Genomic DNA, 17,352 nt, shown 5'->3' on the forward strand with positions numbered 1-17,352 from the left:
GCACAAGTCCTGTGAGGAAGGGCTGAGGGAGCTGGGGGTGTTGAGGCTGGAGAAGAGGAGGCTCAGGGGAGACCTCATCACTCTCTCCAACTCCCTGAAAGGAGGTTGGAGCCAGGGGGGGGTTGGGCTCTTTTCCCAGGCAACTCTCAGCAAGACAAGAGGGCACAAGAGGTCTCAAGTTGTGCCAGGGGAGGTTTAGGTTGGACATTAGAAAGAATTTCTTTCTGGAGAGGGTGATCAGACATTGGAATGGGCTGCCCAGGGAAGGGGTGGATTCTCCATCCCTGGAGATATTTCAAAAGAGCCTGGATGTGGCACTCAGTGCCATGGGCTGGGAACTGCAGTGGGAGTGGATCAAGGGTTGGACTTGATGAGCTCTGAGGTCCCTTCCAACCCAGCCAGTTCTATGATTCTATGGCTGCCCTGCTTATCAACCAAAACAGGGTTAGTGCAGGGTGGTCTTAGCCCAGTAAATCAGTGAGAGCCCAGGGAATCAGAAAGAGCAGTGCTGTGCAGTGAGAACCTGTGAATCCTGAATTTCTTTCTGAGTTGTTTGACTACATAATAACGTTGGTTTCATCTGCAGAAGTGCACTTCTGGACAGTCAATAGGAAATGTTTAAAATTTTAATGAGTGAGTAGATGGGTCCTTGGACCAGGTCCTAATAAACCCTCCATTTGCAGCAATTTAAAATGAACATGGGCTTTGTTTTGAGAAAAAAGATAAAATAGGGTTTATCACAAGATGAGGAAATGTTTATCCACATCTGGACTTCATCTTTGTTTCCAGGGAAACTTCAGGATCTTCAGATTGCAGAAGAAAGAGGACATGGACCTCCTGGGGTGATCCAAAGGAAGAGCATGAAGATGATCAGAGGGCTGGAGAACCTCTCCTATGAAGACAGGTTGAAATAGTTGGGGTTTTTTTAGCCTCAAGAAGAGAAAGGGAGACCTTAGAGCACCTTCCAGTACCTGAAGGGAGCCTAAAACAGAGCTGGAGGACTTTTTATGAGTGCACAGAGTCATAGAATGAGGGGAAAAGGTTTGAAACTGAAAGGTGGGGAGATTTAGATGAAATATTACAAGGAATTCTTTACTGTGATGGTGGTGGGACACTGGCCCAGGTTGCTCAGAGAAGTTGAAAAGGAAAAATAGGAAAATGCAGAAGCAGGATGGATAAATCAAAATGCAGGAGCCCTTACTAACGCCAAGGAATTGGAGAGGATGCTCTGGAAGATTGAAGAAAGGGGGAAATTCGTTCCACCCCACCCAAAATTCAATCCAGAACCATTAGAAAAATCACAAAAATCTTTCCACTGAATATAATTTTGTAAAGTGGAGCTGATAGAAGGAAGGTTGATGGAAATCCACTGCAAGTCTTACATATCTGCTGCAATGCTAACCACAAAAACCAGTTTGTCTCACTGTATAACAATAATGAAAAGGGAACTGGAGCTGCGAAAGTAAAATAAAATAAAATAAAATAAAATAATTTATCATAGGACAAGTGCATTACAAATAACTTCACCGACCACTCCATTTCTAATACAACATTATTTTTATTTTACTTTAAAGGGTACAGAAAACAAGAGATTTTAGCCTCCTTGGATCAGATCACTGGCATGGGAAGTTTAGTATTTTGCCTCGTATTTTTGGACAGATAATTGTGTCTTAATTTGTTTTATACAAAGCAGGAGATCTTGACAGGACAAAAAGCCAGCACAAAAGTGAGAAATGAAGAGGACCCACCAAATAACTGAATTTCATCTCAGAACACTGGTCACTTCAGCTATTCTTCTGGCCAACACCTGGGGAAATAATGCTCTGAGGAAGTGTGGAAGGCTCTTCACACAAAGTTTTTGTTGCTTTAAGTATACTTCATACAGCAGAATTTTTTTGACTCAAAACCAACCAGACCAGCACAGCAAAGAAAGCCCATGGTTAGTTTTCTGAAAGTTGTTGAAGAGTTAATTAAAAAAAAAAAATTGTCAGGATTTCCTGAGTTTTTCTTCTCTCTTAGTCATGGGAAAGTGCTAAAAATTTCCTGGGATATCTTGAGGGTTGTCCATGAGGCACTCAAACAGAAAATTGGGCTGTCAGGGGTTTATTCTCTTCTTCATTGGGTTCTTCATGAAATCACCACCTCAAAGTCTAGTCCAGAAAAGGACACAAAGGAAACTTGCCAGCATCCCAACTGGCCCAAAGCTGCCCCTCAAACTTCCTGCACCATCAGTGTTGCACAAATCACTGTAGCAGCAGGAGACAGGTCGTGTCATCCCAATCCCATCCACATCTGATGGGACACAGGCATCAGAGCACATCCTGGTGACAGTGGAGACTCCTGTGAAGGGATAAACTGCAACAAGGAAAGAAACAGAAGGTTATGAAGAGAAGGAGTGGAAGGGAAACCTCCTTGGCCCTACTGAGCCATCAGCTGCCTTCACCACCAATGGTTTTGCTTCAGTTTATGGAATGGTTTGGCTTGGAAAGGACCTTAAAAATCATCCATTTCCAACCCCCCTGCCCTGGGCAGGGACACCTCCCACTAGACCAGGATGCTCAAAGCTCCATCCAACCTGGCCTTAAAAATTTCCAAGGAAAGGGACATCAACAACCTCCACAGGTAACCTGTTCCAGTGTCTTACTACACTCATGAAGAATTTTTTTTCCCAATATTTAATCTAAACCTACCCTCTTTCAGTTTAAAACCATTATCCCTTGTCCTGTCACTGCCTTCTCTGGTGAAAAGTCCATCCCCAGCTTTCCTGTAGCCCCTTCATGTACTGGAAGCTGCTCTAGGATCTCCCTGGAGCCTTCTCCAGACTGAATAACCCCAACTCTTTCAGCTGTCTTCATAGCAGAGCTGCTCCAGCCCTTTGCTCATCTTTGTGGCCCTTCTCTGGACCATCTCCAACAGTTTTATATCTTTCCTGTGCTGGGGGTTCCAGAGCTGGCATCCAAAAATAATTTTTCTATTGGGCCTTTTCTCTGCCTCTGGTTTGACTCTATTCACTGCATCATGGCCTCTGCCATGTTGTCCTGGTTTGGGCCAGGATAAAGGGGATTTTCTGTCTTGGACTTTTGCTTTCAGCTGAGTCTCTTGGAAGGAGCTGCACTTGCTGAAATGAACAGCAAGTTTCTCAGGCAGTGTCTGCTGCTGGGACTGATCCCACTCGATGTTTAGAGTTCCAGCTGGAGAATGGGGTGCAGAACCAAGGCCACTGCTCAGCTCTGAGGAACATTTGGCCCTCTGCAAGGAGAAAAGGAGGCAAGAGGTCCCAGCTGCAGCCCTCCTTTGGGGAGGAACAGACAAGAGAAATGGCCAGAATTGACCAAACAGAGGATTCCATCCCATCCACCTCATCCTCAGGAGAAATTGGAGGGGTCACCAGGGCCAAAGCCCTTCCTGCTTCCCCTTCTTCCCCTGTGCCTGTTTGCTTGGGCATCCTGGGAGGATTCCATCCCTTCCTCTGCCTGTGCTCCTGCTCCATGCCAGCCTGAATCTGTGTGTTCCTGCCTCCAGCTCCCCACTGCTGCTGAGCCCAGGAGTCCAGCCTGGACTTTCCCAGGGCTGCCCTGCAGCCTGGGTGGGGATGGGAGAGTTCTTGGGGGAAAGGGAGGAGGAACCTGGGATCCATTTTCCTGGATATTTCTATAGATTTAGTCATTTTTCCTATTTATCATTCCTGTTTCATCAAAGCTGTGTAGTTTAGTTTCCAACCCATCAGTCTCTCTCTCTCTTATTCTCTCTTCTTTCTTTATCAGGGAGGGGAGGGGCATTAATTAAACCCTGACAGATTTATTGTCACACAACATGGGCAAGCAGACTCTTGCCAAGAGGCCCATATAACAGGGAGCCTCCATCTTCACAGTTCATTTCTTTCCTTGGAGCTGTAGGTTCACCCATCAGACTGATGATGCCATCCTGAGAGCTTCAGCGAACTCAAAGCCATTTCTCTTTTGCCTCTAGGTCACCAGAAGTTGGTTTCTCCACTTTATTCAGCCTGGCTCTCCTCCACTGACCTCTCTACTCCAACCAGATTTCACAAACTGTTTCTGTGTCAGGAGAGCACTGTTTGATGGAATCATGGAATCATCAACCCAAATCAATGGTTTGGGTTGGAAAGGATCTTTATAAGTAACCTTGTCCAGGAGCATCTTCAATAAGAGGTTGCTCGGCCCTTGTCCAACCTGACTTTGAATGTGTCCAGGGATGGGGCTTCTACCATCTCTCTGTGAACCTGTTCCCATGTTCCACCACCCTCACTGTAAAAGATTTCTTCCTGATATTTATCCTGAATCTTCCCTCTTTTAGTCACCACTTATCCCATCACCTCAGGTTCTCTGTTTTTAAGCAGCCTCTAAATATTGAAAAGCTGCAAGAATTTCTCTCCACACCTCTCATGCAATGGTCTGGAGGACCAGAACTCTTTAGCTCCAGGTCTCAAGTCAAGGTAAATTTTTTAAATCAGGCTCAGCACTGAACATGAAGATTGAATTCCCTAAATATCCACTCACACGAGGCAACAGCCCGAGATTTCTCTTTGCCCTGCAGGAGATTTCTTCCCAAGGCTTTATAAATTTAAGGGAGAAAAGGTTCTGCTCCTCACACTCTCTGTGAACCTCTTCCCATGTTCCACCACCCTCACTGTAAAAAATTTCTTCCTGATATTTATCCTGAATCTTCCCTCTTTTAGTCACCACTTATCCCATCACCTCAGGTTCTCTTTCTTTCTAGGCAGCCTCCAAGTATTGAAAAGCTGCAAGAATTTCTCTCCACACCTCTCATGCAATGGTCTGGAGGTCCAGAACTCTTTAGCTCCATGTCTCAAGTCAAGGTAAATTTTTTTAAGCAGGCTCAGAACTGAACATGAAGCTTGAATTCCCTAAATATTCACTAACACAAGGCAGGAGACTGCTCTGTGCCCTGCAATAGCTTTCTTCCCAAAGCTTTATAAATATAAAAAATTTCTTTTATAAAAAATTTCTTCCTGATATCCATCCTGAATCTTCCCTCTTTTAGTCACCCCTTATCCCATAACCTCAGGTCCTCCTCTTCCTTCTAGGCAACCTTTAAATATTGAAAAGCTGCAAGAATTTCTCTCCACACCTCTCATGCAATGGTCAGAAGGAACAGAACTCTTTAGCTCCATGTCTCAAGCCAAGGTAAATTTTTTTAATCAGGCTCAGCACTGAACATGAAGCTTGAATTCCCTAAATATCCACTCACAGGAGGCAACAGCCCGAGATTTCTCTGTGCCCTGCAGGAGATTTTTTCCAAGGCTTTATAAATTTAAGGGAGAAAAGGTTCTGCTCCTCACAGTCTCTGTGAACCTCTTCCCATGTTCCACCACCCTCACTGTAAAAAATTTCTTCCTGATATTTATCCTGAATCTTCCCTCTTCTAGTCACCCCTTATCCCACCACCTCAGGTTCTCTTTGTTTTTAAGCAGCCTCTAAGTATTGAAAAGCTGCAAGAATTTCTCTCCTCACCTCTCATGCAATGGTCAGAAGGAACAGAACTTTTTAGCTCCATGTCTCAAGCTCAAGTCAAGGTAAATTTTTTTAAGCAGGCTCAGCACTGAACATGAATTCCCTGAGCTTGAATTCCCTAAATATCCACTCACAGGAGGCAACAGCAGGAGATTTCCTTGTGCCCTGCAGGAGATTTTTTCCAAGGCTTTATAAATTTAAGGGAGAAAAGGTTCTGCTCCTCACACTCTCTGTGAACCTGTTCCCATGTTCCACCACCCTCGTTGTAAAAAATTTCTTCCTGATATCCATCCTGAATCTTCCCTCTTTTAGTCACCACTTATCCCATCACCTCAGGTCCTCTTTGTTTTTAAGCAGCCTCTAAGTATTGAAAAGCTGCAAGAATTTCTCTCCACACCTCTCATGCAATGGTCTGGAGGACCAGAACTCTTTAGCTCCATGTCTCAAGTCAAGGTAAATTTTTAAAATCAGGCTCAGCACTGAACATGAAGCTTGAATTCCCTAAATATCCACTAACACAAGGCAGGAGACTGCTCTGTGCCCTGCAATAGCTTTCTTCCCAAAGCTTTATAAATATAAAAAATTTCTTTCAAAAAATTTCTTCCTGATATCCATCCTGAATCTTCCCTCTTTTAGTCACCCCTTATCCCATAACCTCAGGTCCTCCTCTTCCTTCTAGGCAACCTTTAAATATTGAAAAGCTGCAAGAATTTCTCTCCACACCTCTCATGCAGTGGTCTGGAGGACCAGAACTCTTTAGCTCCATGTCTCAAGTCAAGGTAATTTTTTAAATCAGGCTCAGCACTGAACATGAAGCTTGAATTCCCTAAATATTCACTCACATGAGGCAGGAGACTGCTCTGTGCCCTGCAATAGCTTTCTTCCCAAAGCTTTATAAATATAAAATTTTCTTTTATAAAAAATTTCTTCCTGATATCCATCCTGAATCTTCCCTCTTTTAGTCACCCCTTATCCCATCACCTCAGGTTCTCTTTCTTTCTAGGCAGCCTCCAAGTATTGAAAAGCTGCAAGAATTTCTCTCCACACCTCTCATGCAATGGTCAGAAGGAACAGAACTTTTTAGCTCCATGTCTCAAGCTCAAGTCAAGGTAAATTTTTTTAAGCAGGCTCAGCACTGAACATGAATTCCCTGAGCTTGAATTCCCTAAATATCCACTCACAGGAGGCAACAACAGGAGATTTCCTTGTGCCCTGCAGGAGATTTCTTCCCAAGGCTTTATAAATTTAAGGGAGAAAAGGTTCTGCTCCTCACACTCTCTGTGAACCTCTTCCCATGTTCCACCACCCTCACTGTAAAAAATTTCTTCCTGATATTTATCCTGAATCTTCCCTCTTTTAGTCACCACTTATCCCATCACCTCAGGTTCTCTTTGTTTTTAAGCAGCCTCTAAGTATTGAAAAGCTGCAAGAATTTCTCTCCACACCTCTCATGCATTGGTCTGGAGGACCAGAACTCTTTAGCTCCATGTCTCAAGTCAAGGTAAATTTTTTTAAGCAGGCTCAGCACTGAACATGAAGCTTGAATTCCCTAAATATCCACTAACACAAGGCAGGAGACTGCTCTGTGCCCTGCAATAGCTTTCTTCCCAAAGCTTTATAAATATAAAAAATTTCTTTTATAAAAAATTTCTTCCTGATATCCATCCTGAATCTTCCCTCTTTTAGTCACCACTTATCCCATCACCTCAGGTTCTCTTTGTTTTTAAGCAGCCTCTAAGTATTGAAAAGCTGCAAGAATTTCTCTCCACACCTCTCATGCAATGGTCAGAAGGAACAGAACTTTTTAGCTCCATGTCTCAAGCTCAAGTCAAGGTAAATTTTTTTAAGCAGGCTCAGCACTGAACATGAATTCCCTGAGCTTGAATTCCCTAAATATCCACTCACAGGAGGCAACAACAGGAGATTTCCTTGTGCCCTGCAGGAGATTTCTTCCCAAGGCTTTATAAATTTAAGGGAGAAAAGGTTCTGCTCCTCACACTCTCTGTGAACCTCTTCCCATGTTCCACCACCCTCATTGTAAAAAATTTCTTCCTGATATTTATCCTGAATCTTCCCTCTTTTAGTCACCCCTTATCCCACCACCTCAGGTTCTCTTTGTTTTTAAGCAGCCTCTAAGTATTGAAAAGCTGCAAGAATTTCTCTCCACACCTCTCATGCAATGGTCTGGAGGACCAGAACTCTTTAGCTCCATGTCTCAAGTCAAGGTAAATTTTTAAATCAGGTTCAGCACTGAACATGAACTATGAGCTTGAATTCCCTAAATATTCACTCACATGAGGCAGGAGACTGCTCTGTGCCCTGCAATAGCTTTCTTCCCAAAGCTTTATAAATATAAAAAATTTCTTTCAAAAAAATTTCTTCCTGATATCCATCCTGAATCTTCCCTCTTTTAGTCACCCCTTATCCCATCACCTCAGGTTCTCTTTGTTTTTAAGCAGCCTCTAAGTATTGAAAAGCTGCAAGAATTTCTCTCCACACCTCTCATGCAATGGTCAGAAGGAACAGAACTTTTTAGCTCCATATCTCAAGCTCAAGTCAATGTAAATTTTTTTAAGCAGGCTCAGCACTGAACATGAATTTCCTGAGCTTGAATTCCCTAAATATCCACTCACAGGAGGAAACAACAGGAGATTTCCTTGTGCCCTGCAGGAGATTTCTTCCCAAGGCTTTATAAATTTAAGGGAGAAAAGGTTCTGCTCCTCACACTCTCTGTGAACCTCTTCCCATGTTCCACCACCCTCACTGTAAAAAATTTCTTCCTGATATCCATCCTGAATCTTCCCTCTTTTAGTCACCACTTATCCCATCACCTCAGGTCCTCTTTGTTTTTAAGCAGCCTCTAAGTATTGAAAAGCTGCAAGAATTTCTCTCCACACCTCTCATGCAAAGGTTTGGAGGACCAGAACTCTTTAGCTCCATGTCTCAAGTCAAGGTAAATTTTTTTAAGCAGGCTCAGCACTGAACATGAAGCTTGAATTCCCTAAATATCCACTAACACAAGGCAGGAGACTGCTCTGTGCCCTGCAATAGCTTTCTTCCCAAAGCTTTATAAATATAAAAAATTTCTTTCAAAAAAATTTCTTCCTGATATTTATCCTGAATCTTCCCTCTTTTAGTCACCCCTTATCCCATAACCTCAGGTTCTCTTTGTTTTTAAGCAGCCTCTCAGTATTGAAAAGCTGCAAGAATTTCTCTCCTCACCTCTCATGCAATGGTCTGGAGGACCAGAACTCTTTAGCTCCATGTCTCAAGTCAAGGTAAATTTTTAAATCAGGTTCAGCACTGAACATGAACTATGAGCTTGAATTCCCTAAATATTCACTCACATGAGGCAGGAGACTGCTCTGTGCCCTGCAATAGCTTTCTTCCCAAAGCTTTATAAATATAAAAAATTTCTTTCAAAAAAATTTCTTCCTGATATCCATCCTGAATCTTCCCTCTTTTAGTCACCCCTTATCCCATCACCTCAGGTTCTCTTTGTTTTTAAGCAGCCTCTCAGTATTGAAAAGCTGCAAGAATTTCTCTCCTCACCTCTCATGCAATGGTCTGGAGGACCAGAACTCTTTAGCTCCATGTCTCAAGTCAAGGTAAATTTTTTAAATCAGGCTCAGCACTGAACATGAAGCTTGAATTCCCTAAATATTCACTCACACGAGGCAGGAGACTGCTCTGTGCCCTGCAGGAGATTTCTTCCCAAGGCTTTCTAAATTTAAGGGTGAAAAGTTTCTGCTCCTCACACCAGCAACCTGCACTCTAGAAACAGAGATAATGAACCCATTTCCCTTACCATCCTCCAGGGAATACATCGTGGTCTTGCAGATGGTTTCATTCTGTGTGCAGTTCTGGATGGTCTGGCACTTCTCAACAGGAGTGGGACTAGTGCAGGTGTAACATTGCAAGGTTTGCACTGTAAGGAGGAAAAACATCATGTTGGCCACGATTTGGACCCCCAGATTCTGTCTTCCAGGTACCTCTTGAGAGGGGGGGCTTTCCAAAATACTCATATTGAGAATAGGAGTGGAATATTACAGATGTTTTTACCAATAAGAATGGGAAATCCAGCAGTGTGGTGGGCAAGGAAAAGCTTCAGATGTGGGTATGTGGGTTTAGACCCCTTCTAACAAGCTAACAAACCATACAGAATAACCCATGATACAGGGAAATCCTCTAAACACCAAATTTCTGAATGGTTTGGGCACAGAGGGTCCTTCTGTGGTTCTTTGTGGTTGAGGTTTTGCTAAGTTGGTTTTCTTTGCAGCGAGGTCTTAGGGAGTCCACTGATTAATTTAAGGATAATCTTATTTAATTCATGGGTCTGCACCGTAAGATATGTAGTAAATATGAAATAAAAGAAGGAAAGGAAGAAAAAGGCAGGAAGTAAAAGAAAGAAAAAGAAAAGAAAGAGAAAGAAGAGAGAGAAAAGAAAGAGAAAGAAGAGAAAAGAGAAGAGAAAGAAAAGAAGGAGAAAGAAGAGAAAGGAAAATAAAAGAAAATAAAGAAAGAAGAAGAAGAAGAAGAAGAAGAAGAAGAAGAAGAAGAAGAAGAAGAAGAAGAAGAAGAAGAAGAAGAAGAAGAAAAAGAAGAAGAAAAAGAAGAAGAAGAAGAAAAAGAAGAAGAAAAAGAAGAAGAAAAAGAAGAAGAAAAAGAAGAAGAAAAAGAAGAAGAAAAAGAAGAAGAAAAAGAAGAAGAAAAAGAAGAAGAAAAAGAAGAAGAAAAAGAAAAAGAAAAAGAAAAAGAAAAAGAAAAAGAAAAAGAAAAAGAAAAAGAAAAAGAAAAAGAAAAAGAAAAAGAAAAAGAAAAAGAAAAAGAAAAAGAAAAAGAAAAAGAAAAAGAAAAAGAAAAAGAAAAAGAAAAAGAAAAAGAAAGAAAAAGGGAGGGAGGGAGGGAGGGAGGGAGGGAGGGAGGGAGGGAGGGAGGGAGGGAGGGAGGGAGGGAGGGAGGGAGGGAGGGAGGGAGGGAGGGAGGGAGGGAGGGAGGGAGGGAGAAAGGAAGGAAGGAATGGGGTCACAAACTCACAGAATTATAGAATGGTTGAGGTTGGAAGGGACCTCTGGAGTCCAATCCCCCTGCTGAAGCAGGACTGTGTCCAGACAAGGGTTTAATACCTCCAAAGAAGGGCACACCCCAACCTCCCTGGGTAACCTGATCCAGTGCCCAGTCACCATCACAGAAATGAAATATTTCCTGATGTTCAGAGGGAACTTCTTGTGTTTCAGCGTGCACCCATGGCCTCTGGTCCTGCCACTGGGTACCAGTGAAGAGTCTGGATCGATTCTCTTTGCATCCTTCCTTCAGATTTTTGTAGACATTTTTATAGACATTAATATCTACTTTGCTCTTCTGAGACCCCACCTGGAGTACTGGGTCCAGTTCTGGAGTCCCCAGCATCAGAAGGACACAGAGCTCCTGGGACATGTCCAGAGGAGCCACTGAAATGCTCAGAGGGTTGGAGCAGCTCCCTGGGAAGCCAGGCTGAGGGATTGGGGTTGTTCAGCCTGGAGAAGAGGAGGCTCCAAGGTGACCTTAGAGCAACCTCCCAATATCTGAAGGGGCTCCAAGAAAGCTGGGGGAGGGCTTTGGACATGGGGGGGTAGGGAGAGGACAAGGGAAATGGGTTAAAACTTGAAGAGGGGAGATTGAGGTTGGACATGAGGAAGAAATTCTTTAATTTGAGGGTGGTGAGACCCTGGCACAGGTTGCCCAAGGAGGGTGTGGCTTCCCCATCCCTGGAAGTGTCTCAGCCCAGGTTGGATGGGGCTTGGAGCAACCTGGGCTGGTGGGAGGTGTCCCTGACTGTAGGCAACAGGTGCCAGGACCTGCCGAGTAATGAGCTCAGTCGGTGCTCAGCCTTGACTGGGCACAGGTGAGGCACCACAGGTCCTGGCACCTGTTGCCTACACCTGACCATTCAAGAACATGGATCAAGATGATCTTTAAGGTTGAGATTGAGATTGGCTATTAAGAAAAGATTATTTCCTGTGAGAGTGGGAAGACCCTGGAACAGGTTGCCCAGAGAAGCTGTGGCTGCCCCATCCCTGGAAGTGTTCAAGGCCAGGTTGGATGGGGCTTGGAGCAACCTGGGCTGGTGGGAGGTGTCCCTGCCCATGCAGAGGGTTGGAAGTAGATAATTTTTAAGTTTCCTTCCAACCCAACCCATTCCATGATTCCAAGAAACCCCTGAGCCTTCTCTTCATGTTGAACAGCCCCAGTTTTCTCAGAGAAGAGATTTTTTTTGGATGAGCTGCTTTCTGGCTGGATGATCCCCAGCATCAGGATGGGTTTGCTCTTCTCTAGGGGAAGCTCTTGGCACTTCCCCTTCTTCAATCCCATGAGGTTCCTCTCAGTCCCTTTTTCCAAGTTGTGGCTGCCCCATCCCTGGAAGTATTGAAGTCCAGGTTGGATGTGGCTTGGAGCAACCTGGGCTGTGGGAGGTGTCCCTGCCCATGACAGAGGGGTTGGAACTGGATGAGCTTTAAGGTCCCTTCCAACCCAAACCATTCCATGATGGTTCTATGATTTCCTTCTTTTAACTAAGACCCTAAAATATCTCTAACCCTTTTTATTAGCATATTTAAGCATATTAATATTTTAAGTTCATTTTTAAGCTACGGTCCATCTCCTTGTCTAAGCCTAAGTTCATAGGCTCTTAAAACAGAAAGGGACCACTGTAGTTTTCTTCTCTTCCCCAGTATCTCCCCCTTCAGGAACAGGCCAGGTGGATATTCCAAAATTCTTAAAAGAAGGTTTTTAGACCACAGCTTTTCAAGTACCCCAGGCCTGGTGTTTCCTCCCTTCTCTGCAAGATCCCAGCTGCCTGTGGCTGCTGAAAAGCTGCCTCGTTTGCAAAATGCAGATTGGTTTATTCCAAATTTTGGGCTCTATCTCAAAAAAAAAAAAACAACCCCAGAATCAACAACAAAAAAAAAAAGCCCCAAAACCCACAAAAAAAGCAACTAAAAAAAATGAGATACTGTCATATCTCTAGCTACTGATTGACATATTTATTTGTATTTGAACCTGTTAATCTGAGTCAGTTCCAGGACAATACTGGGTGTGCACATTAGAGACTCCCTTAATTTGATATCCTTTTATGCTTATATTTTGTTGGTTTTTTTATTTTTTTAACTTTGTTGTTTTTCTTTTTTTTTTTTTTTTTTTTTTGAGGGGTTTCGCGTTGGATTTTAATTTGTTTTGTTTGGTTTTTGCTTTTTATTGTTTGTGGGTTGTTAAAAATTTTTTGATTTGTTGGGGTTTTTTTCTTTTTTTTCTTTTTTTTTTTTTTTTTTGTTTTGCTGGGTTTGTTGTTGTGGGTTTTTTTTTTTGTTTTTGTTTTTGCTTTTTTTTTTTTTTTTTGATGGTTTTTTTTGTGTTTTTTTGTTGCCTTTTTTTTCCCAAGAGGAACCCAACTGCTGTGGCTTTGACTTGCCCAGTGATGTGTATCATGAAACCTGAGAATAATGAGGAAGCTGCATCCCTAAAGATGTATTTGATAGCTGTCAGGTGCAGAATGAATGCAAATAAAACAGCAGCCCAACAATGGACAAAACAGAGAAGTTTGCTTTGGATTAAAGCAATTACTCTGCCTGTTAATAAAAGGGCTTTTTCTGGCTTATTGCTTGGTTTTTTTTTTCATAACTTGTTTGCCTGCTGTTATGACACCTCTTGGGTGTGCTGAACAGGGCAGGGCTCACCCTCTGCAAATTTGAAGAGAAAACAAAAAAAAAAAGAGAAGTGACTGAACCAGCAGAGGGTTCAGAATGGCATCCAGAAGCATCTTGACAGCTTGGAGAAAGGGACTAAGGAAACCTCATGGGATTGAAGAAGGGGAAGTGCCAAGTCCTGCCCCTAGAGAAGAGCAAACCCATCCTGATGCTGGGGATCATCCAGCCAGAAAGCAGCTCATCCAAAACAAAAAATCTCTGAGAAAACCCAGGCTGTTCAACATGAAGAGAAGGCTCAGGGGTTTCTTGGAATCATGGAATGGGTTGGAAGGGACCTTAAAAATTATCTACTTCCAACCCTCTGCATGGGCAGGGACACCTCCCACCAGCCCAGGTTGCTCCAAGCCCCATCCAGCCTGGGCTGAGACACTTCCAGGGATGGAAAAACCACAACTTCCTTGGGCAACACCAGGCCTGGGGTACTTGAAAAGCTGTGGTCTAAAAACCTTCTTTTAAGAATTTTGGAATATCCACCTGGCCTGTTCCTGAAGGGGGAGATACTGGGGAAGAGAAGAAAACTACAGTGGTCCCTTTCTGTTTTAAGAGCCTATGAACTTAGGCTTAGACAAGGAGATGGACCGTAGCTTAAAAATGAACTTAAAATATTAATATGCTTAAATATGCTAATAAAAAGGGTTAGAGATATTTTAGGGTCTTAGTTAAAAGAAGGAAATCATAGAACCATCATGGAATGGTTTGGGTTGGAAGGGACCTTAAAGCTCATCCAGTTCCAACCCCTCTGTCATGGGCAGGGACACCTCCCACCAGCCCAGGTTGCTCCAAGCCCCATCCAACCTGGACTTGAACATTTCCAGGGATGGGGAAGCCACAACCTCCTTGGACAACCTGTTCCAGGGTCTCACCACCCTCAAATTAAAGAATTTTTTCCTCATGTCCAACCTCAATCTCCCCTCTTCAAGTTTTAACCCATTTCCCTTGTCCTCTCCCTACCCCCCCATGTCCAAAGTCCTCCCCCAGCTTTCTTGGAGCCCCTTCAGATATTGGGAGGTTGCTCTAAGCTCACCTGGGAGCCTCCTCTTCTCCAGGCTGAACAACCCCAATCCCTCAGCCTGGCTTCCCAGGGAGCTGCTCCATCCCTCTGAGCATTTCAGTGGCTCCTCTGGACATGTCCCAGGAGCTCTGTGTCCTTCTGATGCTGGGGACTCCAGAACTGGACCCAGAACTCCAGGTGGGGTCTCAGAAGAGCAAAGGGGGAGAATCCCCTCTCTTTCCCACCTCTCTGTGCTTCTCTTGATGCAGCCCAGGACCCTGTTGGCTTTCTGGGTTGATAAATATAAAATGCTAAAACATTTCAGTGCAGCTATAGCACGTTCATTCTTTTTAGAAAGCAGCAGAGGAGGCTAAAAAAGAAGAAAAACTTGGAATTTCTTAGGAGATATTTGAGTAGCTTCACTTGGATTTTGGCAGCCCTCCCACTCTGTCTTCCAGGAAATGCCAATGTTGTAGAGATTCCACTCATTGCCAGAAGAAAATTTAAAGGAACTGCAGCCACACCATGGTTTTATCCCAGCTTTACAGAAGAGGGACTGTGCAGAAGAAATTTGCCACTGTTTCCCTGCCAAATCAAAGCATCCATCCTGCCTCTACCCACCTGGATGGGACAGGGAAGTGGAAAAGGACAAGAAGGAAGAAATGTGGCAGCACTGGGTCACTCACAGCAGGGCTTTCTGCTTTCCAGGTCCCCAAATTTTGACAAAATGTCATTAACAGGATGGAAAAACCAAAACCTGAATCCCACTCTGTTGCTTTCCTGCTCCATTCTGCCTTTCAGATTCTTGTCCATCCCTTATGGACCATGGAGTCTCAATCAGCCCATCCTCAGTTAATGATGGTCCCTCTGCACTGTTGTCTCTCCAGGCAAGGAGATGGAATCCTGAACAAGCTATAATGATGAGAGGAAATATTTCCTGCTCTGGAGATCACTGGTAACTCTTCTCTACTCTGGTGGGCACAGAAAAATCCCATTGCTCTTGACAAAGCAGAAGCACCCCAAGGCTTTGGATTATTGAGTGACCAGAGCCAGGACATTTGGGGATTACACAAAACATCACAACTGCTCCAGTTCTTGGTCTGCCTCTCCAAACAGCAGCTGCCTTCTGCCCCCCAAAAAATGTTCCAGACTCATAAAATCACAGAATGTCAGGTTGGAAGGGATCTCAAGGATTATCTGCTCCAACCTTTCTAATATTATTGTTGATGTGAGATGTCTCAGCACCCCATTGAGCTGAGATTGAAAAATTTTTAAAGTGGAGGAATCCACCACTTCCCCTGGGAGACCATTCCAATGTCTGACTGTCCTCAGAGGGAAAACTTTTCCTCTTGTATCCAACCAGAATCTCCCCAGGAGCAACTTGTGCCCATTGCCCCTTGGCAGGTCCCTCCTTTTAAATAGGGAGTCTCCATCTTCTTTGCACCCCCCCTTTTAAGTCCTGAAACATCCTAATAATGTCTCCCTAAGCCTTCTCTTCTCAAGGCTGAACAAATTCAGTTTTCTCAACCTCAGCCCCTTTCTTTCTCCACCCATTTGTCCCTTCCCTGCAGAAGCTGCTCTGAAGACCCAAAAATGGAGGCAGGAAAATGTCCTTCCATAAGAAGGGAACAAATAGAAAAAAAAAATTCCAAACACTTCCATGACCCAGCCAGGCACAAGTTAAATCAGACCTTACCCTGGATCTGGAAGACTTGAGGAGAGCATGGAAAAATCCCAATCAACAATCACAGCTCCTCCACAGGGCTTATCCTGGTCATCCAGGCTAACACCAAGTCTCAGCTTGGAATCATTGGATGAAACTACATTTTGGTGCAAATTATTCTGGTGACAGCATCAGGGGATGAGGATCCTGTGCTTGGTGTCCACCATGCAGTTGTTTTCCACCTGGAGAGGCGAAGGCATCACCCCTCATGGGGCTTTGCCAGCAAGGAGGAGATTCTCTACTATTTGGAAAATTAAACTCCCTTCCCAAATCCCCTTCCATGCTTGATTTTGTGGAGCTGGTGATGGAGAAGCAGCCCCTGAATCCCCATTGATGGGAACAGATCTGCATGGCATCCCTGACCAGCCTGGGATTCATGGAGCTTGTTCCCTACATCCCCATCCATCCCAGGGAGGTCCCCCCCAAAATTAAGCTTTTCTTGGATGCAAATGTTGAAAAAAAAAGGAAAGGAAAGGAAAGGAAAGGAAAGGAAAGGAAAGGAAAGGAAAGGAAAGGAAAGGAAAAGGAAAGGAAAGGAAAGGAAAAAGGAAAGGAAAGGAAAGGAAAGGAAAGGAAAGGAAAGGAAAGGAAAGGAAAGGAAAGGAAAGGAAAGGAAAGGAAAGGAAAAGGAAAGGAAAGGAAAGGAAAAGGAAAGGAAAAGGAAAAGGAAAAGGAAAAGGAAAAGGAAAAGGAAAAGGAAAAGGAAAAGGGACAGGAGAAAGAGAGAGAAAGAAAGAATGAACAAAAAGGAAAACCACAGCCAAAGAAGAGAAGAGTGAGGTTGATCAAGAAGACATACAAAGGGAGAGCTGGAACTAGGATTAAAATAAGGACAGCATTTAATCACACTTTGTGACACTTCTAGCACATCCTAAACATCCTGACCTAACAGTCCCAGGATGGTCTTAAACATCTGACAGGCTGGAAATCTTCCAAAGAGAGATTCTTGGGGGCTACAAACTGCCCAAAATGGGAGGCCTGGACTTCAGAGGCAACAGATCCAAAATGCTTCATTTTCTGCAGAATATTTGGCTAAATCAGAGCAGGAACTTACCAAATTCCATGCGTGCAATGGCAGCCACCAGAAGAACCAGAATCACCTTCATCTTGCACTGATCACTGAGCTCCCACCACTCTTCACCACTGATTTTTGTGGCACCACCTCCTTGGGCCTTTCTATGGACTGGTTCTGACCTGTGACCAAATTCTACTGGAAAAACAAGTCTTGTTGAGCTATAAAAATCCTAAATGAGCTACAAAGCAAGCCCCACCTCCTATCATACCATCATCTCTTTTCATGTTCCTTGGAGAAGAAAATAAGGGTTTGCACGGGGGACAATAAGCTGAGGTTGATTAAGCTGAGTGCTTTGTGTCAGGGGAATGGTGAGTAAACCCCAGGGTATA

General features: G+C 43.8%; 2 protein-coding genes across 2 annotated transcripts in view; both read right to left on the minus strand.

The window, feature by feature from the left end:
* Positions 1 to 17,352, minus strand: part of TOP1MT (DNA topoisomerase I mitochondrial) — a 163,102-nt gene that overhangs the window by 14,218 nt on the left and 131,532 nt on the right. The window lies entirely within an intron of this gene.
* Positions 1,539 to 17,168, minus strand: LOC139793594 (ly6/PLAUR domain-containing protein 2-like). The gene is made up of 3 exons (XM_071738516.1): positions 17,003 to 17,168; positions 9,301 to 9,420; positions 1,539 to 2,355 (listed from the first exon to the last, which is right to left on the minus strand). Exons 1-3 carry the CDS (start codon positions 17,052 to 17,054, stop codon positions 2,144 to 2,146), a joined length of 384 nt encoding a protein of 127 aa, XP_071594617.1. The 5' UTR covers positions 17,055 to 17,168; the 3' UTR covers positions 1,539 to 2,143.

The sequence above is a fragment of the Heliangelus exortis genome, chromosome 2 (genome assembly GCF_036169615.1).
Source record: "Heliangelus exortis chromosome 2, bHelExo1.hap1, whole genome shotgun sequence".
Lineage (NCBI taxonomy): Eukaryota > Metazoa > Chordata > Aves > Apodiformes > Trochilidae > Heliangelus > Heliangelus exortis.